The sequence below is a fragment of the Perca fluviatilis genome, chromosome 14 (assembly GCF_010015445.1).
Source record: "Perca fluviatilis chromosome 14, GENO_Pfluv_1.0, whole genome shotgun sequence".
Taxonomy (NCBI): Eukaryota; Metazoa; Chordata; class Actinopteri; order Perciformes; family Percidae; genus Perca; species Perca fluviatilis.
In genome coordinates, this window is record NC_053125.1 from 19,873,726 (window position 1) to 19,895,506 (window position 21,781).

At 42.7% G+C, this 21,781-nt stretch overlaps 2 protein-coding genes across 3 annotated transcripts; one reads left to right on the forward strand and one right to left on the reverse strand.

Moving 5' to 3' along the window:
* Positions 1–411: 411 nt before the first annotated feature.
* Positions 412–5,184, forward strand: ltb4r (leukotriene B4 receptor). The gene is given in 5 exon segments (XM_039821507.1): positions 412–665; positions 1,059–1,599; positions 2,395–2,564; positions 2,567–2,670; positions 3,926–5,184. Coding segments are annotated over 4 exon segments (1,143 nt in total). The 5' UTR covers positions 412–665; positions 1,059–1,120; the 3' UTR covers positions 4,316–5,184.
* Positions 5,185–6,614: 1,430 nt separating this feature from the next.
* On the reverse strand, positions 6,615–21,198 carry LOC120572266 (kelch-like protein 33). Of its 2 annotated transcripts, XM_039821504.1 has the most exons (8): positions 21,143–21,198; positions 20,002–20,681; positions 11,586–12,028; positions 10,857–11,099; positions 10,488–10,738; positions 9,357–9,527; positions 8,583–8,672; positions 6,615–8,024 (listed from the first exon to the last, which is right to left on the reverse strand). In XM_039821504.1, the coding sequence occupies exons 2-8, from the start codon at positions 20,555–20,557 to the stop codon at positions 7,496–7,498; spliced, it is 2,283 nt and encodes a 760-aa protein (XP_039677438.1). In that variant the 5' UTR covers positions 20,558–20,681; positions 21,143–21,198; the 3' UTR covers positions 6,615–7,495. The 2 variants fall into 2 exon arrangements, with proteins under 2 accessions (XP_039677438.1, XP_039677439.1); XM_039821505.1 differs by lacking the exon at positions 8,583–8,672.
* Positions 21,199–21,781: the final 583 nt, after the last annotated feature.

Consider the following 21,781-nt stretch of genomic DNA (forward strand, 5'->3'; position numbering starts at 1 on the left):
AGGGGCTGAATAATTTTGCACGCCCACTTTTTCAGTTTTTTATTTGTTAAAAAAGTTTGAAATAGCCAATGAATTTCGTTCCACTTCATAATTGGGACCCACTTGTTGTTGATTCTTCACAAAAAATTACAGTTTTATATCTTTATGTTTGAGGCCTGAAATGTGGCAAAAGGTCGAAACGTTCAAGGGGGCCAAATACTTTCGCAAGGTACTGTATACTTTTAAGGTTTTCTCTTCACACACAGTCCTCAAAGCAAAGAGCGAAGCTTGGGAGCTAACAGTAAGGTGTACAATAGATGGAAATTGGTAAACCTTTGGAGTGGATTGATCGTTGCCGCCTTTAAAAAAAAAAAAGATCAGCAATTTAAGGTCAGTGAAGTTTTAATTTAAAAAAATAACTTTGAAAGTATACAGTGCTCCACTGCCTCTTTCGCTTCTTAGTCAGTATGTGGCATAAAGCAGAACTGTTACATTAGTTCCTATTACTTGCCACACACGTTGTGCTGCTTCATAAGACATTTACGTTCTCAGATTAATTTGGACAACTGAGGGAGAATGGACTGTATTAGAAAAGAGGGGATTTTTAAAAAATACATCAGAATTTAAATCTATCCCTTTTGTCTGGACTTATTTGGCCAAACAAATGTCAACAATGGCACAAAATAAACCATAATCAAAAGGTAGGTAAAAATACAAAAAGTACAAATATGAGTAGTGAGTTTGTTTGCCATTGCAATATTACTGTACTGTAATTTCCTATATCCTTGCTGCACAAGTCTTACACAATAAAATGTACACGTGTTTTTCACATATTAAGAAACGTACCATATCAATTCCTAACGTCTTTACAGAGACGGCTCATGACTTTTGGCCTCTCTTATGATTCTCTACTGATTCTGGCAGCTCTGCTGTAAACTACACTCTAGAAATATGTTGTGTAGAGAGACAGTGACACATATAACACAATATATTGTGCAATATTCAGCCAGCATTGACACACATGCACGTCTCACAAACCTTAATACAACATATCCTGTTTCCTGCCTGTTTGTCCGTTGAAAGGTTTTTCTCAGATTCACAGCTGCCGAAGCCAAACTCTGATTAATTAGAGGCTTTCCTGATGGCATCCAATATCACCACCACAACCACCTCCCAGCCCTCCTCTATGCCCATCAGCCACCAAGTCGGCATTGCCATCCTGACCCTGGCGTTTGTGCTGGGCTTCCCCGGGAACCTGTTTGTGGTCTGGTCGGTGTTCTGCCGAGTGAAGAAACGCTCAGTGACCTGTTTGTTGGTGCTGAATGTGGCTATGGCGGACGCTTTCGTGCTGCTCAGCGCCCCGCTTTTCCTGCGCTACCTGGCTGGCGGACGGGGCTGGGAGTTTGGCTCGGCCGCATGCAAGCTGGTGCATTACCTGTCAAGTGTGAACATGTACGTGTCCATTTACCTCATCTCCCTGATGAGCATGGACCGCTGGCTGGCCGTAAGTCGGCCTTTTCTGTCCCAGAGAATGAGAACCAAGCGCTCCCTGCTGATTCTACTGCTGGTGGTCTGGGTGTTAGCGTTCCTCCTGTCACTGCCGATGCCTTTCTACCGAAGGTGAGACTAAAGTTCTCTTTGTACATTTGGATCTATTACGTTTCTCATTTTCACCCTTTCTTAAACAAAACCTGCAAAATTGTTGGTTCTCTTCGTTATGTGTTGAAGGTGTCATTTCTAATGTTAACTTAGGTATCCTTTGTGGAACTGTTGTGACAATTTAGAACTTCATAGAGAATAGATTATAAAGATATGGCTTTTTTTCTGGCAGCGAAATTATTTTTGAGAACGATGCTATCTTATCTGAATTTCCCTTTTTTTCATAACAAAATGAACTGTAATTGGAAAGATATTGCTTGATTTTATTTCCCTCTTATTTTTTTAAAGTGTGATGCAGTGTAGCAGGCAGACAGCATGAAAGTGGAATTATATTAACAACAAAACTATTGAGTGGGGCAAATCAGTGACCATGAACGATCATTACATAAACCACAACTGTATAAAAAAGCAAACGAAAAGACTGGGAGTTAAAACAAAACAAAAACATGGCGTTTTGCGTTTGTTTGGCCTCTTGCAAGCTCAAAACTTCTGTAACACTTGTGTGTTTTTACTTCTTGATTTGTTTTAAAGTTGCTTAATAGTTTTGTCACTAATGAACTTCCATACATAAAGCTAAATTAATGGTGAAACCAATTTGATTGCTCTGTTTCTTAATTGACGCACACTAGTATTAATAAAAATGCTGATATATCTGCTATAATTTATTGAAACATAAATTACATTTTATGTATCCATATCTGGCTGGTATATCTAGTGTCATATTCAATTTGTGTATTTCTTCTTGTTCTCGGACAGTAATCTGAAGAAGACCCTATCAAACAATATCACCTTAAGTTTTTGTGTCCCGTACCACTGGAGGAGCACGGGTCACCGGGTCTTCCAGTACCTGTTTGAGACCATCATGGCCTGCCTGTTGCCTTTCTCCCTCATCAACACCTGTTATTCCTCTGTCATCTGCCGTCTTCAAGCGCCAAGTTCCAGCGCAGAGGACAAGGCAGCCGCCTCATCCTGCTAATCATCTCTGCCTTTGCAGTATTCTGGCTGCCCTATCACATCGTCAACATCATAGAGGTGATTTTGTTAAGTTCAGAGTTTGACCTACATGGGCTAGAAACTGCTACTGATTCCATTAGATACCAAAAATGTGCAAGTATTTTGGGGGTAAAATGCTCGTATAGAAGGACAGTTTAACACATGTTGACCCAGAAAGTTATGACAGGTAAATTAAGAGACATTACTGTCTTTAACCTTCCAAAATTCCTTTTGCACATGGGACTACCAATTTGTTTGTGATGAGTTTGCGATAATGTGAAACCATTATTTATCATGATATGTCAACAAACCTACTGACATTTCAGTAAAATATTGAAAATAAATGCTATGCAATGCTCTTTAAATATACATTTTCCATTTAATATGTTCCATCACTTCAGTGCTGCTTACTCTGACATATGTATCATTTATGATATCATTTTTTAAATCTTCATCTACTGTAAATGTACTGTTCTTTATCACTTTTTAATTGCAGTTGGTTCTACTTTGCTGTTTTTTGGTTCTGAGTTAAGTAACTGTCAATGAATGTCAACTCTCCCTGCAGATGTTTCACGTTAAAAGTCTACTCGAATGGCATCAAACATCACTTTCCTCACAGCTTTTAATGTGAAACTGCTGCCGGAAATGTTGACTTTCAAGGACAGTAGCTTAAAGCTTTAGTGCGTAACTTTTTGACATTAATGAACGTCTGTTACATTCAGGCCGTTGCCAAATGAGTTGCTACAAAGCTAGTTAAGACTATCAGCTCCACACAACTCTCTCTGTATTTCTCAGTATGGCTATGTTCAGAAGATTGTGTCATCCGGTGACTTTCTCAAGTGAAGATAATTACTTCTTCTGAAGAGTCCAACATGTTTTTTTAATCCTCCCTGTCTTCCTTGGTTACAAGCAAATGTGTGAAGCGGGCGTGGGGGTGGTGCACGATCACTTAAGACTTGTATCATGTGGACACACCGACATTGCTTAGAATTTCCTCATGGGGCTGGCAAAAACTATGCACTATAGCTTTACCACCAAGTGTGGCAAGTAGAACTGACTGTGATTGATTAGCAAGAGTTCCTACTAAAAGAAAAACCTCAGAGCCACAGAGTGGTGAGTTTGACACAACTCTGCTGCTGTACTGATGGAATTAGTGCTGTGGAAATGTACATACTGAACTTACCAGAACCATTATAGAGCAGGTGATTCCACCTGCAGACCTTTATTTGTGTGCACTGGTTTTGCTGTTTCCTCTCTTCCTCTAACCTCCCTCTAACCCCTCTCCCTCCTCCAGGTTGCCGGTCTGTTGCAAGGCAGTGAGCCAGTGATCAAGGCCGCCCTTGTAGCCCGTCCAAATGTCACGGCCTTCGCCTACTTCAGCAGCGCTGTCAACCCCATTCTCTACGTGTTCGCCGGCAGCTCCCACATCCGCCAGGCCGGCCTCAGCTTCATGGGCAAGCTCTTCGAGGCCACAAACTCGGAAAGCAGGAGCATGTCTACCCGTAGCGGCCGCATGAGCCGCAGCAGCTCTTCACCGGATGAAAGCTCTGTCCTGCACACGCTGTCAACCAAACTGGGAAGTCCTTTCAAAGGCAAGAACAAGTATAGGAGCAGCAGTGTGGCAGGCAAAGAGGTCGATCAGCCAGAACTCAAGACTTTGGCCAGTGTTGAGTTGATAGAATAGTGCTTAAACTCCAAACCCAAGCTTTTTTTCCTTGGCCTACTTTCCCTAACTCATTGATTAGACACAGACTGTGTTGACTCGTAATTTGCATCATCAAACTTTACTTACATGACTTTTATATCAGGGAATATTTCAACAACTATTGAATGGATTTCCATGAAATTTGGTACAAAAACTAAATAAGATGATTTGATGGATTGGCGCCCAATTTTGTACAGACATTCATGGTCCCCAGATGAGGAATCTAATGACTTTGGTGATCCCCTGACATTTCCTGTAAAGCCACCACAAGGTTTGACATTTGTGGTTGTGGATGAAATGCCTCATCAACTATTGGATTGATTGCCATGAAATTTCGTACACACAATAACATTTCCCTCAGGATAGACCGCAAGAAATGTACCCTAACTTACCCTGGTACCATTATCAGATGTAATTTAGAATTTGTCCTGTACTTTTATTGTGACCAAATACCTGCAACATTGATTCCCATCAGCTGTACTTTCTGTTTAGTGCTAAATATTGAATGCTTGCATGCTAACACGCTAAGTTAAGATCGTGAACATTAACTTAAACCACCAATGTAAGTAGTATGGCTGTGTCAAAAAAGGTGTTCACAGGTAAAAACCACCTTTTCTACATGTCAAGTCTAAAAATCAATGTTTGACTTAGCTATGGCAGTGACTTCATATACATAATAATTGATGTATATATGGCTATTTAAATGATCAGATATATTTTGGATGTGTGAGAATATTGTTTTACATTTAATAGTAACTTCTATGGCCATTAGTCAAAAAACAAAAGATGTTGTTTAAAAACATTAAAAACAATGTTTGTTAACGTAATAAAGCTTTTTTAATATTGAATCTCTTCTGTTGTGTATTTTAACAAGAGTTCTAGATGAGTACATGAAGTACTGGCTTGCAAAATGAATTGTTCACTTATGCAATGTTCAGCAGCATGAGCAGATCATTGCATAAGAAACATTTCACAAAAGCAACCTTCCTTTCATCTCTGTCCACTATTTCATAACAGAAACAGCCATGTTACAAGATTTCATGTGGTTAATCTTGCCTCACATTTTATTTGAAAATCGCTGAGCAAAAGACAAAAAGGGATTTTTCTACAGGAAACATGAGTCATATTTAAAGCAGCTGAGTGACAGAGTGAATCGACATCAAGAGATATTTTAGTATGACAACATCCTTGAAACGCAAGTATAGTACAGGATGATGACAAAATCCTGGTGGCTTAGTAACAGTGTCAACTCCTAATGTTGGCAACCAAGAGGCCAGGTGCTTTGAGAGCCACAGATGTTCAATAACAATGTCAAAAATCCCTGGATGTAAAAAGGTCAACACACACTAGGATAGACTTTATTGATCCCACACTTGGGGAATCCCCTATCCTTATATACCGTAGTTGTTATAACCCTTCAAAGACGATGATAAATCTCAACCTCAAAGGTTCATTCTTGACCATGGAAACAGCCGTTGACAACAACACATTCTCTAAACTTTGGACCTTGTTGTGTTTCTGATGCTTTCTGCCAGACAGAGGGTTTAAGATCTCCCCCACATACAGTATACAACTACTTTTAATCATCACAGTATTGAAATGTCATACTGAGGTCACTGATGACAATGAATAAACAATTTCCAAGCAACTGAACAAATTCGTCTACTGAGGAAGTTTGAATTAAGTATAGGTATATGGCTTTGAGAGCCCGTTTTGACTGGCAAAGAGCATACTGTATGGACCTGAATATCATGCAAGCCTCCTGTTTTCTAAAAGGGAACTAATCCTGTTTTTTAAAAGCCTATATGACGTCCCTTTGGACTGTGTCTTAGCCCAGCCGATTAGAGGAGTTTGACAAAGAGCTGAGGAGTTGGTGTTGGCAAAGTTGTATTCACAATTTTAAATTGACAGGAATCAAAAAATTTTACGACGTTTGAGTTTGACAATTACTTCAGACTAGAGGACAGATCCTCTGTCTAATCCCCCCTTTTTAAATAATCTTTTGTTATGATACTGCACTGAATATCTACTGTATTTAGTTTTGTGTGTCTGCAGAAGGACCAAAAGACAAAGTACGCCCATGAAGGAAAACAGAAGACTGGGTGGAGAAACACAAGGTAAAAGATTATAAACCTGTGGGCCAAAAAGCGAAAAGAAAAATAATTCTAATTCAGGATTAGAAAAGAATTGCAATTGTTCTATTGCAATTCAATTATGTGTGGGATAATAAAATTGCAATTTTATTATCACACACACACACACACACACACACACACACACACACACACACACACACACACACACACACACACACACACACACACAAACACACACACACACACACACACCATTCTAACTTTAGTCGACTGACGACAGGAAGCTGTTTATGAACAGATAAATAGGACAAAACTGTTGTGAAAATCAGAAGCCTAACCCATTGTTGTGGTTTGTGTGAACTGGTTGAGCATCATTTTGGATTGCTGTGGTTGACTGAAGTATTGGAGAGTCAACTGGTAAACATTATTTCACATACTTGGAATTTACATAAATGTAATTTGACGTTGATTGCTGCTCTGGGGCGTACATGGCCACGATATATTGTTTAACCAGGTCAAGGTCTCATTCAACATCTCCCTTTGTACTTAATTGGGGCTCTGCTGGTGTTCACATTTAGATAGCTTTGACCTAATTTTACATTTGACCAGTACAGCAAGAATGAATTATTCAGAATACAAAATAAACACAATTTAAAAATATACAAACTCACACACACAAAAGTAGCCTAACCCTTATTGTTTAAAGGGGCAGTCCAGCATTATTTTAATGTAGGGGGACCCACAAGAGACACATGGAAATCATGGTCAAAATTACCCTGACTTTTAGTATGGGTAAAACTCCAAAAACACTGGATCCTACATTTCCCATAATGCAACCATCTGCATCCGACCCTCCCAGCCTTCCTGCCCACATCTTTCAAACTCAAAGTTTGTATTGCATGATTTCTGATGACATCATGTGTCTCTGATGTAAATATAATAGGGCCTGGTTGTCCTGTAGCACCTACTATACATCTAGCTATATATTAGAGTTGCTTCAACATAATTACATCTATTAAAGCTCCTTGGGTTTACCTGAGCCAGAAACAAAATCAACCAGTGCTTAAATGAAAGACTCAGGAAATGGCATGGAACAAACTGCCAGATTTGTATATGGGTGTGGCATAGACCCCAAGTTTTCCCAGCACCCCTCCATGGGATCATAGCGATGCACCCCCTTGTTATCCCTTGATGTATCTGTGTTTGCTGAAGACCCTCCCACCACGTATAACCGTCCACCAAGCACAGTTGCCCCTGGTGACAGATGAGGGCGAGGCAGGGCGGGGATGGATGACCAGGAGTCATGCGTGGTGTTGTACAGCTCACAGAAGAGTTGGTCTCCGAAGCCCATCCAGAGCGGCTGCAGCCCTCCAGCTACCACTAAACCCCTGCCCAAGGCTAACATGATATGGCCCGCACGACCCGTTCCCACAGTCATGGGGGCTCTGGGTGAACAGCCACGGGAAGGATGGTAGTGGCACATAGAGGAAAGGCAGTGCTGATGGCGGTCACAGCCTCCAGAGATGTAAATCTGTCCATCCAGAACAGCTGCTGCGTGGCTGCACACTGCTGTGTCCAGAGAGTGCGCCCGCCTGCAGGGGAGGACAATAAGGGTTATGAGTCAGGGTGTGTTCTGTGTCAGAGAGAAGTGATAAATTACACATATTGTTTACTTGTACTAACCTCTTTCCCCCAAAGTTCCCTGTAGGTAGCTTTAAAGTGAGATATAACAGTTTTTTCTACTTTGTTTCAAACATAATCTTTATCTGAGATCTTCAAAAGATGTTTTTCATGACTGCACCTTTACGTGAAATAGGAAATTCATGTATTTAAACACTTCCCTGTAATTTAGGGTGGGTTCAATTTTACGTTCAGAAATGTCAGATTCGGCCTCGAAGTTCAAATAAAGTAATGTAGCTCAGCACAAATTCTTTCAGGAAGACCTAACAATAATCAGTTCTCTCCCTAAAGCGAATCAGCGCTGGAGGCTTTCACCTTTCTGATAAGCCAATCAGAATCGGCCACGGATTCCATAGGCCAGTCACAGCGTCACAACACTGCTTTAAAATCTGCTTCTCTCCCTGTGCTATCAGCTGTCATTTCAGGAAAGGCGTTCATCCCTCCTCCTCCCCTTCCACCTCCTGTCATACCAGTGCCTCCTCGGTCTGGTCTTCTGGCCCTTCTCCGCCACCACCGGTGTCTGGATTCCATCGGGGGGGTTACAGCATGGTTCACTACCCCTATATTAAATGTATTAATTTAACGATGGAGTTCAATCTCCAATACTCTGTACAGCTACATGCTCTTGTACATTAAACCTTTTGCATATCTGCAAAAAGTCTTTCCTGATTGAAATGTGGGTAAGTAAAGTTTCCCTTTTAAATACAGCCAGGTAATAAAGAAAATCTAACAGCATTTCATTTCAACAATTGTTTTTGCATTAGTAAAGATGTAGTATGGATGCATACTGTACAGTACAGTGCATATGCACGGTATTTGTAACTGTACTCCTTATACAATAACTTCACTTTTATGTTCACCTTTATTTGTCGCTGACGACAAGTGGTTTTGCAGCATCAAGTGCAACATACAGTACATACCGTAAAGCAAACATGAAATAACTGACTCAGCAGCACTGCATCAATAAACACGGATAATCATCGGAACAGTAATAACCAATATGACCAGCATATTATTATAATCAAGATCAGAATATGCCAAGAGAGTCGTCCAGCAGCAACAACATAACGCCAAAGATCATTTCAGTAGATTGTATGCCAATGAAGACTTAGAAAGAGGGCAGATAGCAAGAGCTGTATAACTTGTTACATCCCAGCCCAAGTTTATTAAAGTGCTAAATACAGCTCAGAAATGCGTGCCGCTTCAGGTTTTATTAGTGCAGTCTCTTTAGTGTTATACTGTACCTCCAGGTGTTCTCCTCAGGAGTGTAGTACTCCACAGCATCCAGGTATTGGCTGTCGTCACAGTTACCACCCAGAGCAAAGATCTTACCTTCCAGACACACAGCAGAAAAGTAGTCCCTTTGACACAGCATGTCAGGTAGTCGTTCCCATTTACACTGAGACAGGTCAAACCTACACAGAGAGCGAGAAACAGGACTATGAGTAAAAAATTAAATATTATTGCAATAAAAATGTATTGTCATTGCAGTTTTTCCTGACTATTTACTGTTACTGTGGAAAGTGAGGAATCTGACAATGTTGTTGTATGGGCAGAGTGTGTGTAGGAGCAGACTAGAGGATCATTAAAGGATGGTTGTCTCATAATTAGCGGCTGATAGAAAACACCTTGATCAACTGAGGAGATGTAGAGTTGTGTCAAAACGAGACGTTCCTGAAAGGGTTTATTTTTTGGTCTGTGTGACAATTTAGGAATCTCCCCTTAAGCTGTGAATTAAAACCTGACCAGCCAAAATCAAAAGAGAAGCAGGCCATATCAGCCAGAGAAACTATCACCAGTGGGTTTGCAGAAGGATGTTGCGTCACATCCGTGATCCAGATCTAATTCTGCAGCTGTGGGTGAGTCAAATCTGTCCCCCAAATCTCCTGCAGTGTCCTAGTTAATATTTTCACAAAGTAAAGCTTTCCCTGTAATTGAGAACATGTTGTCGTTCACCCTGTCTAATTAATTACAAGAACAACAATTTTGTTAGTCATTTTTTCAACAACAACATTTACTGATCTAGTTTCATAAATATTAATATTTTACTTTGCTTTGCTTTTGACTGTTGGTCAGACAAAACAAGCTGTGTAAGGATGACATTTTTCACAATTTTCCTGACTTAAATCAAAAATTTGAATTAACAAGCAGATTAATCGATAATAAGAACAACCGTTGCAGTTGTAGTCCTAGTGAAGAATATTAGTGTCAAATTATTGTCTCATTGCCCTTTTAGAGGCATGGGACATGGAATCAAATTTGAAGATACTGAAAATTTGCTGCAATATATAAACTATCAGTAGCCTCCCCCTCTCACACACACACACACACACACACACACACACACACACACACACACACACACACACACACACCTCAAGGCAGACTTAAGGATATCCAGTGCTCCGTAGTACTTGCGTCCTCCCAGGACATAAAGGTTGTTGTTGAGGAGACAGACACAGTGTCTGAACCGGGGCGGTTCAGGAAGCTTGGTGAATGGCCTCCACTCTATGCTTCTGATCAGACCATGTCCACGGTGGAACTGCTGAGCGAACCACAAGGTCTGGCTGGGAACCATCTTCATACATTCATCATCAACAGTGTCCCCACCGACCAGAACCAGAACCTTAACCAAGATATAAGGCATTTCTAAAGCATGAGTATCGAATATATTCTCAAGGAAGATTGTACTGGAAACGTGTGTGTGTGTGTGTGTGTGTGTGTGGGTGTGTGTGTGTGTGTACCTGGTTTGGGTTGCGAGGTCGGCACTCAGGCCCTGTGTAATCCTCCTCCAGGAGGCTTTGGAGAGCTTCCAGTGATACTCTGGCCCCTGGGCTCCTGTAGAGGAGCCCGCAGCTTAGGGCCTCCTGGAGCTCAGAGTAGCTGAGGAGGGGGAGACGAACACGGTGGAGCAGGTCTGGCAGAACTGGTAGTCTCTCTTTAGGGCTATCCTCCACCCAGTCAACTACTGCCCTGAACACCACTATCTAAGTATAAGGAAGAGAAATTCATAATTTACAGGTTCCCCGTCTCTGTTGAAATAGAAGATTTAAAAACTGGCCAATGGTCAGGATATACATAGTAGGCATCACATTGTTATTAGTCATAACATTATTGAGTGAACTAAATCCTGGTTCTCAAATTTGTAGATGTAACTTTTTTTATTCATGTATGGATTTTTCTTAATAAACTGATAGATTTGAAGTTTATTCTATACATTTTCATAGGTCCAAAGTTTCCTATTTCTTATTTCATCCTAAAAAGCCCAAAAGTAAAGTGCTTGCAATGTTATGAAATGAAAGGAGATCCTCTCATTTCAGATGCTGGAACCAGCGATTGTTGTTTGCCACTAGATCGTTCTTTATAAAAACCACTAGATGGAGCCAAAGTGCCATATTTTCAAAACCTAATCTGCCAAACTACAGGTATTAAGACGCAAGAGGATGATCAACAGAATAAGAAAAATATATTACCTCACTCTCTACATACAATGAGTCCTTCTCAAGCATCTTCTCCAGGAAGGAACAGGGGACATCCTTGAACTTCTCCCCAGCAGAGATGCACTGGAAGTGGGCTAGGATGTACTCCTCTGCAGCCTGCCCCAGCTGGACCAGCGCATAGGTCTCAGCTAGGACCAGCACATCCAGACAGGTGCTTTCATCCATTCTGTCCCGTAGGAAGTCGATGCACAGTGAGAGCGCCTCCTGCAGCTGGAACTGACACAGTGCATCTGTCAGCTCCCAAATCTGGCTCCAGCCCATTCTGAGCTGACCCGTGTAGATGAAGCCTAGCATGGATTCAATGACCCAGGATGCCACGCCTCGCAGGCACACAATGTCCTCACTGGTTTCCCGTAACCCTCCACAGAGGAGTGCCCGGAAATAGTCCCCACCTGCTGCTAACACCACACGGTGTGCTAAGACATAAAGGAAGGATAAACAAAAAAAAAGAGGCATTGACAAAACTACTCCAGAAATGTCAGTGGATGACTGTCTCTTACTGCAGGGCTGGACCAAGCCCCAAATTGTGATGCCACCCATGGACGGCCCCTAAATGCATTTACAACTTATTCACCAACATCTGCAGCTGTCAAATACAGTAATTGTTATTTTGCACTTACAACAGTCCATGTTGTGCCAGCATGTGTCATTAGGAAATACTAGGAGGCTTGTTTCAATCTTGTTTCAACCTAACACAAGACATCTGTTGTACTTTATACAACTGAGTCCCCTATCACTGATACTACTTTCTTCTATTAACTGGACAACAAACAGCTGATGGCAACATGCTTATGAGCTATTCTGAGAGGCATTACTGGGAAATGTCAAAATGTAAATGAGGGAAGCACGTAAGCGTTTTTAAGTAGATATGAAATGGGTCACTATCTTGTACTTTACTTGGCTATTTTCTGCTACTTTATACTTTTTACTCCACTACATTTTAGAGGGAAGCGTTGCACTTTTTATTCCACTACTGATCATTTGACATTTGATCAAACTAAGGACTTTCACCCAGGAGACTGGGGTTTGTGTCCAGTTTGAACATAAAAGTTAATGGCAAGTTTAAAAAAAAAAAACTTTACAGAACAGAGTTGCGTCATGTTCTGCATCATGTGCCTAAACTTAAATAGTATAAAAGTCTATATCCAAGACGCCACAATCTTAATGTCATCTTAGTGTTGAAGAGTTAAATAGGGAACTATTGTGGCGTTGCTTTTTGTGTAGTATATTGACGACGTTCCACTTCCGCGATTACTCAGGTGCCGCTGGATATTCCGCCGAATGTCCCTCATTTAGGCCAGATGTCCGTTACCTTGGGCATTCTTTGTGTTTGCATTTTAAACTACGGTCGATTTATGAGGACTGTGGTTAACTGCTCCTCAGATCTCTGCAGGGTAAATCCAGACAGCTAGCTGGACTAGGGTGACCATATTTTGATTTCCAAAAAAAAAGAGAGAACACTCTGCCCGGCCTCGAGACAAATCCTGACAGGCTTCTCAGAGGTTAATGAAGATGATTTATTATGCCTCAATGGTGCAAAAATAACTTCTGTAATAAAATAAAATCTGTAACAAAATAATAGCTCTCATTTAAAATAAATAATATGAAATAATGTTCTAAATATGACCTCTTCTGTGTTGGAAAATCCAGCTTCAACAAAATATCTTTTCAATGTCATAAGATAAATAATAAAGACACGAAACATATGTGCCAGCTTTGCACACGGTGCACTCCGCCTCCCACTTGTCCGGTCCCGACCGGGACAGTACGTGGGACAATTTATTTGCTGTTCAACTGTGAAGCTGCCCTAGCTGCACTAGTCTTGTTTTATGGCAGGCTCCATGCAGAGCTTTCGTCGTAGCCTACGTAAGTGGCCTGATGTTTATACTGGCATGTGCGTCAAGCCGGTATGTGTGCGTTTGTGTGTGTGGGGACTGGGTGATAGAGCGAGGGAGAAGTGAGAGTGACAGCGAGTAAATATGACTCTAGAGTCTGTTATGTCTGTCTTATTCACTCCAGAACAGACGAGACCGTCCAGCTAGCATCAACATTTTTAACTTCCTTCTTTTATTATTTTCTTCTTCTCTTTTGTTCTTACCAACATCCAGTACAATGTATTGTGGACTACAGCGCCCTCTAGTGGTTAAGCCGTAACTCAATACACAACATATTTCCCCTCTTGTTAAGGAAGCTTACCAGGTAAAATAAAAAATGAGTAAGCCGCCTCTGAACTCACTTAGACCTCGGCTGTAATATAATGCAAACTTAAGTTTTTTTTTTCTTTTTTTCTACTTAACATTAGCATCCTTTTCTTTCCAATAGTAGCATCAATTTAACTGTTACAGCATGCAACATTACGTTTATCAAACCTCTAACAGAAGCTTTAAACATAAGTGAAATTAAGCAAACAGTTTCACTAGCAAAACAGCATTCAGATATTTTCAATGTTTTTTTTTTTTTTCACAACTCACATTGTCATTATCATTCCCTCTTAGTTCCCCCCAAAGTCCATGAGCAGGATTAATGTACATAATCACTTAGCCATGCCAGCTTCTTCCTGACCCTGGCAGACATCCGCACGTCCCCATCCAGCCGTTGTGCAGGTCCCAACTCAGGTGCTGGAACATCCAGCATTTGTGCAGGTTCCGGCACCGGTACAGGAACAGGACTGTCAATGGTGTCCGTTACACTGTCAGGGACTAGCGAGAGATGAGTAGCGTTCCAGGTGCGTCCATCTTCCAGCACATATGCATTTGCACCAGCTCTCCGTACCACTCTGGCAGGTCTATGGAACTTTGACAGTCCTTTTTTACATGGAAGGGTTTTCGCATTCTCTTACTAGGCTTCCCTCTTTGATCTTTGGTACCTGTGCACCTCTCCTCACATCTGTGTAAGCTTTTGATGCATTTTGTTTAGAGGTGACACGGTTGCGCAGTTGCTTCTCTGTCAGCAGAGTAGATTTGCTTGCTGGACCGATGTTCACCTTTGTGCGCATTTTCCTGTTGAACATGAGTTCATATGGTGACACTCCTGTCGCACTGTGTGGAGTTGCACGGTACGTGAGCAAGAAGTCCTGTATAAATGGTTTCCATGGTTTCCTCTCTTGCTCGGCGGTAAGAAGTGACTCTTTGAGAACGCGGTTCCAGCGTTCAATGGCTCCGTTTGCTTGTGGATAATACAAAGACACTTTCCTGTGTGTAATGTCCCTCACTGCCAGAAATTCTGCAAACTCGTTTGAGGTAAACTGTGTCCCATTATCACTAATGAGTTCTGTGGGGTTGCCGAAGCGGGCAAACACAGTAGATAGGAAGGTGGTGACAGCCGTGGTTGTGATTGAGTGTGTGAAAGCCACCTCCGGCCACTTTGTATAATAGTTAATCAGCGTCACCGCATAGCGGCAGTCCCAGTTTGCTGACTCGAAAGGTCCGACGATGTCGATTCCCACCTTCTGCCATGGACCGTCTGGCAGGGAGACTGGCTGAAGTGGGGCAAAATGCGTCTTAGCGCTTTTATCATTCATCTGGCATGTCACACATGCACTAATGCTGTCCTGCACTGACATGTCCATGCCGGGCCACCAGTATAAGTCACGTAGCCTCTGCTTGGTGCGCACAACACCCTGGTGGGTTTCATGTGCCAGGTCCACCAGCTGTCTTCTCAGGGTCACAGGCACTAGCCGTCGGTGAGGGCCCCTGTATATTGTCACATCTTGGACTGAGAGTTCATCTCTAGTAGCAAAGTAGGGTTTGAGCACTGCCGGTAGAGACTTTGCTGTTTTAGGCCACCCTTTTTTCATCTGTGCCCTGATGGCAGTAAGCTCCGGGCATGCCTCACATGCCACAGCGAAGTCCTTCACAGAGAGAGCTTTCAGTTCTGTGTCCAGCAGAGCCACAAGTTCAGGCTCAGTCACTGGCTCTGCATTCTCTTCTGATGGGAGAGGCAGACGGGAGAGACAGTCAGCAGCATAATTTTGTGCTCCTGCACGATACACCACGTCATACGTGAAGCACAGAAGTCTGGCTGACCACCGGGCAATACGCATCCCTGCGCGTCCCAGTCCTTTTGTGTGTAGCAGTGTGGTCAGAGCCTGGTGATCTGTAGCGCGGGTAATAGTAAACTTGTCCCCCATAAGAAAGTCCTCCACTTTTCCGCTGCCCACACACAGGCTAACTCTTCCTTTTCAACAATGGAGTACTTCCGTTCAGCAGGGGTAAGTGAACGTGAGGCAAAAACAACTGTGCGCTCAGTGTTATCAGGGTGCATTTGTGTCAGTATGGCCCCCAGACCATAATCCGAAGCGTCTGTAGACACAATTGTAGGAAGGCTGGGGTCAAAGACTGATAGCGCTGAACTAGTTACAATGCGAGTCTTGACCGTGTCAAAGCTGGACTGTGCTGCTGCTGTCCACTGAAATGTGTCGCCACGCAGGCAGTCTCGCATGGGCTCTACCAGAGATGCATAGTTCTGCACAAATTTTGCATACCATGCTGTGAGCCCCAGGAATGAGCGCGCGTAGTGTGTATTGTAGGCGCTGGAGCAGCTGTAATAGCCTTGAGGTGATCTGTGTCTGGCAGCAAACCCTGGGCAGAGATGGTGTGTCCAAGGAACCGTAGGCTGGTCTGGTTGAAGTGGCATTTTTCATTGTTGAGCTGGAGGCCAGCTTTCTTTAGCGCAGCAAGCGCCATCTGCAGGTTACGATCATGCTCCTCCTTTTCTGTGCCATAAACTATGACATCATCTAGGTAGTTCTGGACCCCCTTGAGGTCTTTCAGCACCAGAGACATCATCTTGGAGAACGCACTTGGGGCAGAACACAGTCCATATGGAACCCGACAAAACCTGAAGAGCCCTTCGTGAGTTATGAATGCAGTCATATCTCTGCTTTCCTCTGCCAGTAACACCTGATGATAAGCATTTGCCAAATCAATGGTGGAGAACACAGTGGCTCCAGCGCATTTCAGAGAACAGATCATCCATATGGGGAAGTGGGTGACTGTCCATCACTACAGCCTTGTTTGGTTCACGTAAGTCCACACATTCTCACTGAACCATTTCTTTGGTCGCGTGACAACGATGGGTGATACCCATGGAGATGCGTCAATCCTCTCTATCACATCCATTTCTAACAGTCTCTCCAATTCAGCAGAGACAGCCTGTTTAACAGAGAGTGGGAGTCTCCGCAGCTTTTGTTGAACAGGCTGGACGTCTTCCTAACTTTCACACGGGTGAATGAAACCTTTAGCAAGACCTAGCTTCTCTCCAGTCACTGATCCGGCGTTGATCTCTCTGATCTCTGTCACTGGGCCCGCAGGTGAGAGCACCATGTTGTTGTCAATAGAAAGTCTCAGTGCCCTGAATAAGTCCATTCCGAGCAGAGCTGTGCCTGTCTTCACGACGCACGTGTAGCTGGTACTGTAATGGTTGCATACCTCACTGTAGCTGGCAGGCAACCCAGCACTGGAACATCAGATTTGGTGTAAGTCACTAACCTTTTTTCTGGTTCAGCAACGCGGCCCCCACTGAAGTTCGCCCTATAGAAGTGCTCAGGAATGATTGACACAGCCGATCCCGTATCCACCACTAGCTCCACAGTACGGGAAGTTGCCTTTGCATTTATGGCTACTGTGCATGTAATTTTGTCATCCAGTTGTCCATTTTCTATCATTCGCACTGTATTCATTTCCAGAATAACCACTTCTCCTACCTTGGCCGTGGTTTGCTTGGACTTACATACACGGGCAAAGTGTCCGACCTTATTGCAGTTTCGGCAAGTCACTTTCCTTGCAGGGCAGTGCTGGGCATTTGCCAGGTGAGCTGCTGATCCACATCTAAAACAGCTTTGATCCTGTTTCAGTGCTGCTGCAGGCTCGGTGGGGTAACTGCTCTTTGCTCTGTTTCTGAATGGACGTTTTGGTCTCACCTTCACCACGTGCACTGGAGCATGCGACTCCGAAGCTAGAGTCTGGGCGTGTCCGATAGCTGCTTCCACTTGAGACGCCAACTTTACTGCTTTATCCAGAGTGAGATCTGTCTCAGTTTGTACTAACAGTTTCTCACGTATTTTCACACCCCCCGCATGCTCAATCAATTGGTCCCGTATCATTTCATCGGTGTTCCCAGCAAATCCACACGTTGTAGCTAACTCACGTAGCGCGCCCACATACTCGGCTACAGTCTCATGTGGTCTCTGTACTCTCTGTCTGAACTTGTGTCGTTCCACCACAACATTTATTGCTGGACTGAAGTGTGCACGCAGTGCATCCACTGCTGAATCATAGGTTGTACCTACATTCGTGAGTGTATAAAATACACGTTGGCCTTCGGTGCCCAGGCAGTGTAGGAGAATTGCACGTTTCCTCGTGTCGGGCCAGTCGTCCCCCTCCGCGTGAATAGCGAGCAGGTAATTCCCGAACATTTTCATCCACATATCGAACGGAATAGTAGGTTGTCCGGCGCATGGTAGGAACAACGCAGGGAGAGGCACACCGGCAGTCGCCATCCTCGTCGCCAATTTGTTATGTCTCAGTCTTATTCACTCCAGAACAGACGAGACCGTCCAGCTAGCATCAACTTTTTTAACTTCCTTCTTTTATTATTTTCTTCTTCTTCTCTTTTGTTCTTACCAACATCCAGTACAATGTATTGTGGACTACAGCGCCCTCTAGTGGTTAAGCCGTAACTCAATACACAACAGAGTCATAGTGAGAGAAACAAAGTGTCTGTCAGTACCCGATCCGTTCCACCTGCACAATCCGTTCTGCGCATGTGCAAGATGACACGTATGCCATGACGTAGGCGCAGATGATAATGCTGCGTTCATTCCACCACCACCTTGGAATAATGGCACCGCTTCCACCTGCACGATCCGTTCTGCGCATGCGCAAGATGTTCACACGCTAGCCTCCAGCTAACGTTAGTTAGCTAATAGCTAATTCGGCGGACCGCTAGGTGATTATAGCGGTCTGCCGTTAGCCTCCCCCGGGAAGCTAACGTTAGTTTAGCTAACGGTTAATTCGGCGGACCGCTAGGTGATTATAGCGGTCTGCCGTTAGCCTCCACCGGGAAGCTAACGTTAGTTTAGCTAACGGTTAATTTGGCTAACCGCTAGCTGATTGCAGCGGTCTGCCGTTAGCCTCCACAGTTAAGCTAACGTTAGTTTAGCTAACAGCTAATTCGGCTAACCGCTAGCTGAGACAGCATGTAAACTTTAAAAGACCCTCAAAATAAAACTTGAAAATAAACGTTAACATATATAACAGCTGTTACGTCAGTTCTACTTTACTTGTGCTCATTTAAAATACAATCACTCAATACTTGTCTTTATTGTTATTACTGTAATGTCTTAATTTAGCTGTAGCCTGCTTTTCCCATTAAGTTTGACTTAACGTTATTTTAGACTGAATCTAGCTGCAGAAACAACGTAACCAGTGGGGCGGTGCCTGTTATTTCGAGGTGGCATGAACGCAGCATTATCATCTGCGCCAACGTCATGGCATACGTGTCATCTTGCACATGCGCAGAACGGATTGTGCAGGTGGAACGGATCAGGTACTGACAGTGTCTCCCCTGTGTTTTCTGACCACGGTGGGAAATCTTTAGCAGGAAACGCTTCGGCATTTTGCGTGCAACGCTGCTCCGCTGTCTGCTCTGGTCCCTGCCTATGTGCGCGTTGCAGAGCCGCCCACAAGGCAGCCTCTCGGGAATTACGTCACACAACAAAGTACGGTAGTATTGTGTCAATTTAAGTACATATTGTGTCAATTTAAGTACATGCTTAATGGTCCCATGAAAAACATTTTCATGAATTTATAAGCAAGATTATAAATGAGGTAACTTTGATTTGATTTTAACCCATACCACAGTCTTTTTCTAAACTTAAATAAGTAGTTTTGGTACCACAACGTGAACGTGTTAAAAGCACCGCTGTTACGTTATTTGGTTTAGACATGAGGACGGAAAACTCTCCTGCGCTCCTGCCACCGCTAGGAGTGCTAATTTATAAAACATTCCTGTGGCTCGTATTAGAAAGTAAGAATAAACTACCTTTCATCATCATCATCTTTTGGAGGATTTGTTGATTTAAAATAAGTCTTGAAAGTGCTCATTTTTAAACTGGTTCAACTTTTGCCACCATGCGTCATTACCATCATCTGGCAATGCCCTGCAGTGGCCATTCAAATTCATGTAAATGCACATTCCTGTTAGATTACTTTTGTTAAACATTGCACATTAATGTTGTCTCATAGACACCTGTAGCAGCACGCCCCCACCAACACATATTGCGTCTAATGTCACTCTACTTCCGCCTTTGACAACAATGGTAATTCACATATGGTCCTTTTGTCAGGAACAGTCTATACATGTAGGACTTCTCTTGTTTTTGTCTTACCTGAGTAGCTCTCTCCACTCTCCGCTTGTATTGTGAAGTCACAACCAAGACCTCTCTCCCACATGATCTTAATGTTAGCCAAGCTCTTCTCTCTCTCTGTGGCCGCAGAGGTTTTGACTTTTGACGTGCACCTTTGACTCAACCTCTCCATCTCTAGGAACCTGCAAGCATGCAGCACCTCCTCCATTACCCCTTTCTTACTCAAGTCTACGGCTACATTTCCACAGTACGCAAAGTCCAGAACAGCACTTAACCCAACTGGGGTCAAACAATGTGCTATATTCTCCACTCCAAGCCCACATTTGAGTTTAGAGCCAAAAAATACATCAGGGGTTTGACTGGCAGCTGCCAGAACAAGTCTGTGAGCTTGGAAAGATTTGCCTTGGAGGGGGAAAATGCAGTCCAGAAGTAGATCTTCCTCCTTGAGGCTATTTAGGCGAGTGAAGAGGGTATCAGAGTGTGAGGGAAGGGTGTAAGAGAAGAGATCTTCTGGAGAAATTAAGGGGGGATGGTGAAGAGGGTGGTTTTGATAGAGAGTTTGCCTAACATCATCCATATCTGTTTTACCTTTTCTCTCTTCCTCTTCTTTTTCCTACTTTTTATTTCTCATCATAATGTCTTGCTGTACCCACTTAGACTTGGCCCACCTGCTTGTCACGATGCGGACAACCAGACATTTCCTGTCAGAGGGCATAAAGGGAGAGCTGTGATAACAAAAGAACAGGGAAAGTAGGGAATGCTGCATTGCTGGAATTGTCACATACATAGTCATTGTACTTATTTACTTTGTCAGCAGACACACATCACTTGTCCTTGTGACCCCAAAGGTGTCTTCTTATGCTCTCTAAATATAACCTCACCTTCAAAATGTAACTGTAAACAATGTCATGACCAACCCAAGTTCACAAAAGGGTTCAGAGCATTCAGTCAGTCACTCGCTTTAGCAATGCTGCAAGATAATGTGTCAGTAAACAAATGTTGCTCTGTTGCGCAGTCCTAATGTTGATTTGAAAAGCACTTTGTATTTCTACAATTTGCGACATGATACACCAGCATCACACTAACTATTGTGAGTTGAATCTTCACTTTTAACAAATGGTTAATATCCCATTTTAGAACAAGAGTCTGCATAGACACTTACCTTAGTAATTCCTCTACCAGTGTGGGTGTAGCAAGTGACTTTGACCAGGGCACAATAGCATTGAGAGCATGTGGGTGCATGTTTAATAATAGCTGGGTACTGGCACTATGACGAATACACTGCAAGAAGTATTCTACTTTACATAAGTCAGTCAGTATAAAATCTAAAAGCTTGATCTTTTTAGTTCAAACGGAAAGCAGGTAGACCTAGAGTAACTTTTTCCTTTTTTCAATGCAAATACAAAATTTATACTTTTTTTTTTTTTAATTAAAGGAGTAGCATGTAGCAGGATCTGTTAATAAACCTACATAATTAAGGTTAAGTGTAACCTTATCAACCTTTATTAATTCTTTATTGAATTTTCTTGCAGTGTATAAGCGTCAGTGTCAACAACACAAGTCTGCTTCTACTGTTATTCCTCACTAGTACCCTATTCTCTTCAGCTCTGTTGGATATTTTAAAGCATAAAAAACAGTTTAAACTTGTGTGGATGTAAGGAGCCAAGTTCTTATTGTACTGCACGATCTGTTTAGTACACAATATGTTTAAAATTATTTGTTAATGGATGTTGATTGACATTGTTGGGTGTCTTTTAGAGAGACATTTGACTAATGAAATAGTAAAAGCAAAAGGTAAGAC

Bases quoted from the DNA above. Each gene is read 5' to 3' on its own strand.
- LOC120572266 (XM_039821504.1), bottom strand. From the start codon at position 20,557: ATGGATGATGTTAGGCAAACTCTCTATCAAAACCACCCTCTTCACCAT. The intron at 11,100-11,585 runs GTAATATATTTT...CCTTATACTTAG, and splicing joins CATTGTATGTAGAGAGTGAG to ATAGTGGTGTTCAGGGCAGT. The intron at 8,025-8,582 runs GTATGACAGGAG...CCTCCCCTGCAG, and splicing joins ACCAGACCGAGGAGGCACTG to GCGGGCGCACTCTCTGGACA.